The following is a 12,471-nucleotide window of genomic DNA, read 5'->3' on the forward strand; positions in this document are numbered from 1 at the left end:
CAAACACCAGGGTGGGAGCGGGGGGAGCCTGCAGGACCAAAGGAAGGAGGTTACAGAAGGAGCGTGTGGGTTATCGGTGCGAGCGCATTCCTGCGGGGCCGGGCGGGCCGGCGGCCGGGGCCCCTCGCACAAACCCCGCCGAGCTGTTTGCACAGCGCCCAACGCTCGTCCCAAGAACATTTCTTAAATTGTTTCTAGCACTCTCAAGAGGGCAATTGTGCCTTGAACAGTTATTTTAGCGATTGCTGCATGAGCAAGTGTTTCCCCAACACCCCCTCCCCATGAAACAGGGCAGGACTCTGGAGGGACCCACACGCTGGGCAGGAGATGGAGGCACCTTCTATCGACAAGCCACCTCCCCGGGCAGACACGTTGGAAACCCGACTGGTGACCTTGGACCCAAAGCCTGTCCCCCTCCCCAGGCCCAAGAGAGCTGAAGGGGACGAGCAGGCTGGAGCACAGTGATTCTCATGGCCCTGGCCCTGCCCACAGCCCCTGGGTGGCTTTGGAGGTGGCTGAGCTGTGCCACAGACAGAGCACAGAGCACAGGGCACAGAGCACAGAGCACAGCACCATCCATGCCCACCGTCACCTGCTGAGGACTTTGGAAATGGCTGGGGTGGGGCCAGTGCTGTGCCAGACACCCCAAAGCACTGGGGCAAGGCTCATCAGATGTTTCCATGGCACCTAGGGCCAGGTGAGATGTCCTTCTGGGCTTATTGTCAAGGAATTAACAAACTGACTTTTTTTTTTTTCCAAGCCCCTCTCCACAAGTGCCAGGAAACAGGGTTAAACCAGGCTGTGTTCTCAGTCTGATGGACATGCATGGGATGGCATCATTTGGAGGGGTCAGTCTCTCACACATGTGGCTTCAACCCCAGGGGCTTCCCACACACAGCAACATTTTGCTGTCATAAAAGGATCAAATCATACTTTTCTCACTGTTGAATACTCTGCCCATCAACCCATACCCTGAGAACTGATGCACAGGTGGGCACAGGAGGAGCCCAGGGATTTTTCTGTTAACGAGGCTGGGGCATGAGGGCCACTGTTAATAATGATGGCTGACAGACATTCCCACATTGCCCATTCCCAGCCCATTTTCCTCATAACCAAGGGTCCAAAAGGGGTTTCTCTGAGCGTCACTGCTTTGAATGTTTTATTAGAGACTGAAGCCAGTACAGGATATTGAGCACTTCAGCAGCAGAGCAATACAGGCCATGGTTGGCAGGGTTTAATATGGATCTGATTGTATTTCCAATTACGAGAAATGCACTGAAGCCAGTCCTGAGGCAGACCAGAGAGCTCCAAGCACCACAAATCTGGGCCATTTAGCTGCTATGAATTCTTCCTCTCTTCCCTCATGATTCATCTCGAGAGCATTTAAGTCCTTGTAAAAATGCATTGCCAATTAAAATGTGAGAGTGGCTCTGAAGGATTAGAGAAATTGAGAAGTACCTTTTGCAGCAGGGTGGGATTTGAGCATCCCCTTTTTTTGTTTGTATCTAAAAAATCCTGCATGACCCAGTGGGAATGAAAACTCCTGCTGAAAACCTACTTCAGGGTCCATGGCATCCTTCCTTTAATGAAAGTCAAGTTTGGATTGGGGCAGAGGTCTTGGAGCTCCACCTTAATGCTGTGCTGTGTGAGATGCAGCACCCTGAAGCAAAGCAAGCAAACCCCTTTTTGGAGAGACTGAGCCCAAACAGGGGCTTGACTGCAAATCATTAGTACCTGATGCCAGAGGAACCAGGCAGCATCCCTGGGGCTGCAGAAACAGAAACCTGCTGTATTGGAGGATCACTGTCTTGGAAGAGACCTTAAAGATCATCTTATTCCAACCCCCTGCCATGGGGAGGGACCCCTCCCATCTGAGCAGGTTGCTCTCATCCCCTGTCCCTGCTCAGGCAGCAGCACTGCCCTGCTTGTTACCTCCACCCCAGCACAGCCACCAAGACAGGAGCTGCAAATCTATCCTGTGTGCACAGGCTTTGCTCTGATCCCCCTGAAGCCTCTACAAGCTTCAGGCGGTGGCTCCCAGCAGCTTCAAACAAGCGCATTAATCTGTGACAGCCTCCCTTGCCAGAGCGCGGGGAGCGCAGCAGGGGCGGCCCAGACAGACTTTTATGGCCACAAAGGCCACGTCGCACCTGCTGACGGTTGTGAATAGACTTGCAGACAGCACCAGGTGTGCCATTGCAACAGATTGCACAACTGGGTGTGCCTTTCATCTATGTATAGAGCCCCGGCGAGGGGATGGAGCGTGCTCGGCAATTGTCCTAATTTAGCAAAAATCCTATTTGTCCAGCGGGTCGCCCTGCGCGGCCGGCACGTGTATTTCAGGAGCAATTATCTCGGTTGCCCTTGGCCCGGCCCCGGGGCTGGCCCTGCGGGGATCCGGGAGCGCCGCTTTTCTGGCCGGGGCCGAGCGAGGGACGGCGATGAGGGAAGGGGAAGGGGAGCGGCGCCCGCCGGGAGCGCTCCCAGAGGCGGGAGCATCACCGCATTCCCCGGGGAATCCCGCACCCCGCCAGCTCCACGGGGCGATCCAGCTCGCTTGTTTACAGTGACAGCCTTTTAGAGAAGGCGTTTTAATCATATCTCTGTCGTGAGAGCTGGGAGCAGCTCAGGGCTTGCAGCCACTTTACAAACAGGGTCACGAAGAGCAGTAACAGACGAGATCCACGGACTTGCAAGGTGTTGGTGCCTTCTCTTCTGCCACCCAATAGTGAGCCCGACAGCGACACTGCATTGAAGATTTTATCATTCCAGGCTTCATTAGAAGTCTGAGTCATAACTTCGGGTTCATTAGATTATTTCTACATCTCAAAGTCACATCGTAAAGACAGCAGAGATACTAAGACTTGTGTTATAAATGGGGACCACTCAATTGTACTCAATAAAAGATGCTGATCTCATGGGGATGGTGGGATGAGATCAGCTCAGAGTTCTGCAGGCTGGAGCCAGTATTCATTAGCAGCAAATGGAGACCCTGCTTTATGCTAACTGTCCACCCTCCACGGATGTATGTGTGGTGGCACGTCCAAAGGATGCATCTAAAAGGCAGATGTGATTGTGAGATTCCATTAGAAGAACTTTCCCCCTGCCTGGCTTGGCCAATGTATATTGGATTTGCTCTAATTAGGATCTTTGAAATGAGCCCAGATGAGTTAAATGACATCTGAATTGTTCTGGTTTTATTTTTATAAATATGAATCATCTACTGTATTAAAAAAAATACCCCAACAAGGCCAAGCCCTTTGTCCCTCATTTTGAAACCTTAATAATAGCTTATAAAATCTCCCACCAAAACTGACATAGAAAAAGTAAGAGATGGAATACACATTTATATTTAATATTGCAGATTCAAACTCAAGATCCCCACAGCTTTCAGTATACTGCTGTTTCTGTGGAAAATTCCCAAACTGTGGAAGAAAATGGAAGTAATCCTGTGACTGCTTTGTGTGTTTGAGAATTGCACAATGAGGGGATGGTGAGGCAGAGCACAGGGATGGAGTGCAGCATCCCTTGGGGTTTAAAGGCTCCAGAGCACTGCAGTCCCCCAGGAGTTTGTGGGTGTGTGCCCAGCAGAGCCCTGGAGGAGCAGACTGGGAGGTGGGGACAATGCTTGTCTGGCTGCCTACATCATGGGGGAGTGCTGAGGGAATGCCCAGCTCATGCCACTGCCCTCCATCACCATTATCCTTGAGTAACAACTGCCTAAAAACACTCTAGAGCCTGTAGGCTGTGTTGGTGAGGTCACCTCAGAGCACTGATGCCACCCTGCCACCCCTGTGGCTTCCTCCCCACACCCCTCCATGTGTCCCCCTCTTCCCACAGGGTGAGCTCCAGCTCTCACCCCATCCCTGGGAAGCAGCAGGACCTGGGGCCAGATTTTGGCAAGCCTGGCACTGCCCCAGGGAGGTTTGGTACATTAAGAGGCACAGTCACAGTGCCTTGGAGGGGCAAAAGATTTTATTTTTCCCAATTTCTGCATATACAAAAAATATTTTTGACATGTATGCACACAAGCTGCAGTGTGACCAGTAATTTTGGTGGAATCAAATAGAAACTTTAGTTAGCACAGCCTAGAATAAAAGGCATTATTTATTCTATGGACTGTAGTAGTTCAGAAAGGCCTCAGCAGCAATCAGGACACACTGTACTAGACAGAGCAGTGGAGACCCCACCTTGAAACACCTTCCAATGTAAATACATCAGACAGACAGAATTTATTTGCTTCTCACAATAACTCAGCCCTTGACTCACCATGGACCAGGCCCAGCTCAACACAGCTGTGTCTGAACTTCCACAAATAGCCTGACTCCACAGGCAGAGGCTGCTCCTTCTTCAGTGGCTTTCCAAGAACATTTGCTCCTTATCAGGAGGAGAAGCAGCAAGCAGCAATTCTAAAAGCTCTTTTAAAAAAAAAAACTTTTTTATTTATACACCTATTGAGATAAGCAGTGATTTAAAATCAGCCACTGGACACCATCAGACACCTCTGCTGCATTTATTTCAGCTGTTAAGTTCAAGTTTGCATATCTGCAGTTCTCTTCTAAACACACTTAGCACCTCAGTACTCCTGGAGGCATTTATAATGTGCCATGTTGATTAAGTCAGTGAATAACATAACCCAGTGCATAATTAAATTGCCAGTCTTCATTCTGTTTCATTCATGCTCTTAACAGTTTCACATGACAAACAGTCCACATCCAAACTACACTGATAGAACAAGTACTATACGTCCTAATTAGACCACTTTATTAAATCAAATTAGATTAACTTATTAAATCAAGACGTTGATTTTAAAAGCCATTCCTCAGTACGTCTGTGCAGGTTGCACTGCACAAATCATGATAAAATCAAAATAAAGAACTTCCAATCATTAGATTCCAAGAAGTGTTATCTGAGGGGTAAGTCCCATTCCTCCCATTTGGGTGGTGAGGAAATTGAGACCACAGCAAGGCTCAGAGAAATCCCTTGTGTTAATCCCTCATCGTCAAATTAAAAGAATTTGGCCTCTCTGGTCCCGCTCTAGGGGACAAAGTTTGATCTAATTTATCAACTATTGCCCATAAAGCAAACAAAGAAGCATGTGTTCCAGCAGAAGCCCCCATCCTTCACCCCTCCATCACCATCACTGCTGCCCAGCATTGTGATGGGAACAAACAGGAGCACATAATCTTACAGCTGCTGCATTGACACGTTAGCAGGATTTACAGACCTGTTTGCTTATGAAATAAAGGTTTGCATGTTCAGAAATGCAAACGCCTCCTCCTCTGCACAGGAGCCACACACCACAGAGAAAGCTGCTCCCCGAGAGCTGTGCTGAACTCAGGAACGTTGTTAAGGTATCTGTGACTATTAAGGTTTGCTGCTTTCTTCAAAAAAAATATCAAAACCAACAATGAATATGCATTGCCAATATGTACAGACACGGTGAGAGGCTCCTGAGGCAGCTGTGCTGAGGGCTTGGGCAGCTCCTCAAAACAGTGCTGCGAGAAAGGAGATTGGACACATTCACTTAACCTTTGCACAAAAATCAACATTTGCCTCTCCAAGGCAAATCCTGGCCCCAGCGATTCCAGTTTGCATTTTGCTAATAATGGAAACTGTGTGAAGATTTTAATTCAGATTATACTTCCAAGTTTATTTAAAGAAAAATCTGTCTTATGAGAAGCTGAGTTGATTGAGGCAGGAAGATTTGCAGCTTTCTGCATGCACAGCACCAGCAGAAAAGCTTTCCTTAAAATCATGGTTCTTTACTTTTTGGGTAGTTTAGGTGCTATGTTGCTGTGGAACCACATGAAGCTGAAGATGACACCCATTGTCTTCGGGAATGTCTCATCATAAGCAAACTTCATGGATTCTCCTAAAGGTATTTCCACAACTTCAATCAGCTCTCCTTCTTCAGGCTGGCCACCTCCTTCACTGGTTCTCATCTGGTCATTTACTTCTGCATAAAACAGAGTCTGTCTAGAACCTGTCACACCAACTCCAGACCTGGAAAAAAGCAGAGAGGAAACTCTGGTTTAGATAGAAAGAAGGCATCAAGGAGCTAGGAATGGAAACCTGAGTCCTTCATGTGTGAGACAGAAATTGACTGAGACAGAATTACTGAGACAAAAATTGATTACAACTTTCAAGCAGAAATACCAACAGTTTTGAATACAGTTCCATATAAAATAGATCCATCTTCAAATGTATTCTTTGGAAATATGTGATTTTGGGATAAAATAAAAAAAGAAAAAAAATTTTGTATTGGTGAACTGTTGTCCTACACACACTGAAGTCAACAGAAGTTCTTCCATTTGACCTCAGGGAGAACAAACTGCAGGATGACTCAGAGAGATGCACAAACAACAGGAAGAAGCTCCCCACTCTATCTGTGTGCTGTCGTGCTACATTTGTTTGCTTGTTTTTACACAAATATTTAGATTTTTTACTCTTAAGAGGATTATGTCCATTCACAGCTGGAGTTCTCCACTCATGGACTGGATAGTTAAAGAAGGGAAAGGCAGTCTGAGACTTGCTCTCTATCCTTCCTGAACTTTAGCCTTGACCCAAATGGACCACTGTAAGCACGCACATGTCCAAAGTAATTCAGTCTCTCTGCTAAATTTGCTTCAGTGGATTTAGTTGAGGATCTTTTAGATTATGTAGTCTTTCTTCAGCTAGACTGCTTGCTGTGTATTATACTTCTTATTTGTTAATCCTCTATTTCCTTAGGACTATTTAATTTAGGTATTATTAAATAAGGGATAAGTAGATAATCCACTCATTTAGTCCTTCCAAGAAAATATTCACATTGTAATTGCAATTTCTTCATTTCACATGATTACAAGTGACTTTTCACATTAAATCTGGATCCAAAGTTCACTGAAACTATGAATGAGGCATTAGGGCAAGATGAAAAATTAGCTCCCATATTATTACACATACAGAGGATTCTCAGATTTGTAGCAGTGTTATGATCTTAGAGTGTATATCCAGATTTACCCATCCATTAGTCAACTAAATCTTTCAGTTAATCCAGCACACATCACACCCCATAGCAGGAATTAATCATTTGTCTCTCAGTTTTCTAAGAACACTGGCAATTATTTTGTTTGAGGAATTAATAGTGACTACAGAGGTTGGTTTCTAATATAGATTATTGAAATTGGTTTCTTACATCAATATACACTTTTAAAAAATACTGAATGAATTTTTAAAAATACTGAGTGAATCAATGAATTATTTTCCTAAAATTACTTCTGATGCATTCTGTGACTTTGGACAAGATGTGTCACCCCTCCAGGATCATTCCTGTACATTTATGTAAAGAAACTTGACCATCTTTGGCATTTTCAGGAAGTCTGAAGGTTGATATCGGACCTCTTTCATTCTGTGCTCATCACTCCATGTTTTAACCAACTGTAAAATTTGCAAGACAAAGAATGCAGTTTGCTGGTTGCCACAGGTTCCATGAAAAACACAGGACTGTGTGTAATATATTTAATGTCCTGTTATTTATGGGGAGTGTCAAGTCTGACACCTTCCTCTAGGGTGCTCCACCTGGAGAATGAAAATGATCCTAACCTGAGTATTTCCATGTCCACTTGATATTATATAAAGATTATATACAAAACCAGCAAATTTATATAAAAAGTACTTCTACAAGAACATTCTGCCTTGATTACTTACAGCATAATCTCCTTCTATAGCACCTGTGACCATTTCCTTATGAAATAGCTACAGCTGTGAAATCAGTTCACTTTCCACACATCTTTTCTCTAAAGTAAAGGAAAACCAATTTCCAAGGTGCTACACTGTAAGACTCAGGTTCTTGCCACCACAGCTCAAATAGCAGGACTGATTTCCATATGGTGTAATTTCTTTGTACTTACTCACATGATACTCCCTTGTTATGAACTAAATATATCAAGAGTAACTACTACACTTAATATTCTTGAAAATATGAAAGTCCTGGACATCAAGGTCTTTCCTTTGTTATGATGCCCAAAGTTATGGTATTTTTTCAGATCTATTGGCCTACAATTAACCACAGGAACAACAAAAAAAATTTCTAACAATACATATTCAAAGGAGGACATACCCACATGATCATTCTCTCTTACTTGATTACCTAACTTCTTCTCTGGTGCAACTTTGCCACAAGATATTAGCTAAAAAGTAATAAAAACTTCCAAGTGAGCTATAAATAAAATTAAAGAATGCTGGTATTATTACTCATTACATTCTATTCTACTCTTTCCTCCCCAAACCACTAAATCTAACATTGCTAAGCCTACCTAGAATCCCTTCACTCTTTACATGGTGACTTTTCAGACTGTTGCAGGATGTTATTTATAAACATATTCACTGCTTTAATTTGTTGTCTAGTCTCCCTCAAGGGAGTTGACAATTTCTCCCAATTTGATGATGCTAAACTGGGAGGAGCTGTTGACTCCTTCAAGGGCAGAGAGGCCCTGCAGAGAGACCTCAGCAAATTAAGACAGGGGCAATCACCACCCATATGGAGTTTAACAAGGGCAAGTGCTGGATTCTGTCTTCAACATCCTCACGAGGTGCAGCAGAGGGACAGCCATATCTTCACTCCTGTGGCAGCAACAGGACCAAAGGAAACAGCACAAAGCTGAGTCAGGAGAGGTTTAGGTTGGATATTAGAGAAAGGTTCTTCACCCAGAAGGTTTTTGGGCACTGGAACAGCTTCCCCAGGGCAGTGGTCACAGGCCCAAGGCTGACAAAACTCAAGAAGCCTTTGGACAAGGCTCTCAGGCACAGGGTATGATCCTTGGAGTGTCCTGTGCAGAGTCAGGAGTTGTACCCAGTGGTCCTTGTGGGTCCCTTCCAACTCAGTATATTCCATTAGTCTCTGATTCTAAAAGACCATTTCAATGGTTTCAGAAAGAAGTTGAAAGATCTAGAAATATACTTTATTTCTTAAAAGAGGCAAATATCTTACCTTTTTACACTTGATATTTCGTTCTAAATGCTCTGGCTTACAACGCAGTTGATCATTTTTGCATAGATCCACAAGGACTGCCCTTTACTAAATTAAATATTCTCCAGTATTGCTTACTGCTGTCTTTCACGACATTTCCAGACTGCTAATGTATCCTGCTTGTCCTTAGAAAATTGCACAAAAATCAATTCTATTCCCATTTTGTTTGTCTTAGTACCTTTGGCTTTTATAGAAATCAGAATTTAGGTTTGTTGCTTTGAAGCTTTTCAGATAGAAGTAATAAAGTGATTTTCCATTTAAACTTGCAAAACATTGTACATTTCAGTGATTCTGGGCACTGGAAGAGAGCAGAGAGGGAGAAAGTGGCTCTGACTGGTGAATAGGCTACAGGAAAAATTATGTTTGCAGCATGCTTTCAGGTTTATCTGTCACTGGGAATTTTCTCTGCTTTGGCACAATTACCTGCACTTTCTGAGTATGCTGCTTAAGGAATTTTGATGTGCCTTTAATCCTATTCATACTCCTCTTTCTGCTACCATCTTCTTCTATCCCACACCTGTGGTATATGCTTTTCCTTATCCCAGTATTTCCCACCACAAATAAAGCACTTTTGCCATGGTCTGAAATGAGTCACCTATTAACAGATTACAGCTATACTCATTAGCTTTGCATCTGTGGAGATCTCAGGGGTCAGCACACCCGAACTACAAGTGATGAGTTTCAGCCTGGGAAAGCCACCTTCCTGATAAAGGTGCCTTCCTGGGACAAGAGAGGCTTGGCTGGGGGAGGGTGAGCAGATCTGAACTCAGCACCAGCCCATGGTGAGACTTCAGGCTTCGGTGTCAGTCCAGGGTTTAGCACCATGCTGCCCAAACCCAGCAGGTCATGGCCCACACTGACCCAGACCTACTAAGCCTGGCTTGACCTCAGCTGGCTGTTCCAGCTGTATTCTGATGTGTCTGCACAGGGCTTGACTTATTTGCCACTGTGGGACAAAGGCAAATGATCTACACAAAACACAGCTTGGTTTTCCTCGCCTCTTCATGCTGAGGATTGGTTTCCCCTCTGAGGAGCTGATGGTTGTTCCAATTAACAGCAACAGGGCCCACAAAAACTCCTTGTCAAGTCATTAGGGCTTAAGCTCACAAGCCCTGTAATTTCAACAGAGAGATTTTAAACCCCAAAACTCTATTAGCACTGAACTTTCTGCATTGCTTCAGACAGTTAGAAACCTCCATTACCTTTGACAACAGCAAGTCTAGGAATGTAAGCATGTCAAAGTAAGGATACCAAAGTCATATGGTTTTCATCACAACACTAACTTATATATAAGTTTAACACATCAAAACAAGATTGTGTGCTGCCTTCCCATATTTCATTTTGAATAAAACACTCAAACAGTGAGATTAAATCATGCTTTTGCTTTTAAAGCCCTGGCAACATACTTTTAGGCAATGCCACACTAGAGAAGGAGCTTCTGCAGGATGACTGTGAAGCACTTCCCACCTCCTGCCCAGGGGTGGGACTGGCTGGCAGCAGGAGGCTGTAATTACAGTATTTCCATCTACTTCCTCCTCAGACCAGGGGAACAGATTGTCACTCCAATCTGTTTTTGACACACAGCAATATCAGCTACCACAAAGCCTTTGTTTAACTTCTTCCTTTTATCAAATGCACGAGGAAATACACAGCGCTCGAAATCGAGCTCGCAGAATGGGACTTTTCACTTGTCCCAAGTTCATGAGCATAAAGATACAGTACATACAATTTTTATCAGAAGTGGGAAATACTATCTTATGGCTTAAAAAAAAAGGTTTAGTAGTGTCTGAAGCAATAAGTGAGATTGAGTTTGCCAACAGTCAGTGGTTTTTTCTCTAGAATGAGTATGCTCACGTGTGCATGTCCACACACAAACACGTTGGTAATTGGGGCCAAAATTCAAAGCATTGGTTCAGATTAGCTTTGCCTTTTTCTCATGTCTGGGTGCTCGCCTATGCCAACCAATTATCTCATTCATAAGTATCATGTTTGTAAATATTATATTTGTAATTTGAATAAACAAGCATGTATGAGAATATAAACAGTATTTTATACTCTTCTCCTCTGCTGCAACATGGGAACAAATAAATTGATTTACCCTTGTGAAGACTTATTACTTTAGTTCAGATTTCTGACAGACAGCAATTAAAAGCTAAATTTCTTGTAATGCGTTAATATTAATCTATACACAATCAACATTCTTATCAACACAGAAATAGATCCTTTTTTTTTTTGGTTTTAATCTTACACAGTTAATGTCCAAATTCCTGAAAGCAATATATCCTTTTCTAAGACATAAGCCATCTGGATGCAGAATTTGGGTATAGAGTAAATACATAATTCATGTTTACAAATAAATGTGACATAAATCTCTGTTATTTATGCTTAAATCAAGATCCACTTAGGCATGCAACATGTAAACTGATGATCAGTGACATGCAGCTCCTATTGTCACTTCTTAGGACCTTTGTACAGTTCTGACATTATGAGCGGCAGGTGCAAGAAAAAAGCACAGAAGTAATTAACATAAAATTATATTACATTATGCCATCACCCAACAGGTGTACTAGCAGGTGATCTTTCTAATTATAATGCACTCTAAGATTTTCAGGGCTATTATTCTTTCTACATAAAAACCTGTGAATACAAACCATTTTTACCTCATTGCACAGAGGCTAAAAGCCATGGCATGGTAATTGGAACATCCAATATTAATTCTCTGAATGCTCTTCTGGTACACTTTGGGAAAAAAAATCAAATGTAAGAAGATTAAAGTAAGTACCTGTTTTAATGTAGTCAGTCCTTTAAACTAATCCATCTGATTTCTTTGCAATGGGGCTGAAAACCTACAGCTCCTATTGTATCCAGGTCAGAGCCAAGAGTATTTTACAGCTTCTGGGAGAAAATAAAGATGTAATGAAGGGAAAAGGAAGTTGAACTAGCAGATCTGGTTCAACTCTGGTTCAACTCTACCCTGATGTTCTGAGGTGTTATTGAAGACCAATTAATTTTATAAATATTCTTGAGGACAACCAACGTTTTCAAGAACTAAAAGAAAATATTTTGCAATACCAACATCAACAACAACAACAACAACAACAACTTATTTCACTGCCCCTGTCTTGTAAGAAAACAAGTCTCAAGGCAGATAGCTGGAAGTACTTCAACCCAAGAAACTAACACACAGCTGAATTTCAGCACATGGGATTCAATCAGAAAACTGCTGGGATGCCATGACAGAGAGAAAAATTGTTGTATCTGGTATATGAGTAAGTCCAAAGTAAGATGTTCACTTAAAAAATTTTGTATTTGTGAAAAAAAACCCAAACATTAAGGGAAGCTCACAGATTTCTTTTAGAGCTTTAAAAAATGTTGAATTTAACTTCAACCTTCGTGAACCCTCAGTGTATAATTGCAATAGGATTAGCTTCATTTTGTTATTTTGTTATTGAACCAGCTAA

At 43.0% G+C, this 12,471-nt stretch overlaps 1 protein-coding gene across 1 annotated transcript in view; it reads right to left on the reverse strand.

Annotated features, from left to right (window-relative positions):
* Positions 1-4,497: 4,497 nt before the first annotated feature.
* Positions 4,498-12,471, reverse strand: part of NUDT14 (nudix hydrolase 14) — a 60,880-nt gene continuing 52,906 nt past the window's right edge. Inside the window, exon 5 of the mRNA XM_009101686.4 lies at positions 4,498-6,006. Within this exon, the coding sequence (XP_009099934.3) occupies positions 5,766-6,006 (241 nt within the window). The 3' untranslated portion in view covers positions 4,498-5,765. The remainder of the gene's footprint in view (positions 6,007-12,471) is intronic.

The sequence above is a fragment of the Serinus canaria genome, chromosome 5 (genome assembly GCF_022539315.1).
Source record: "Serinus canaria isolate serCan28SL12 chromosome 5, serCan2020, whole genome shotgun sequence".
Lineage (NCBI taxonomy): Eukaryota > Metazoa > Chordata > Aves > Passeriformes > Fringillidae > Serinus > Serinus canaria.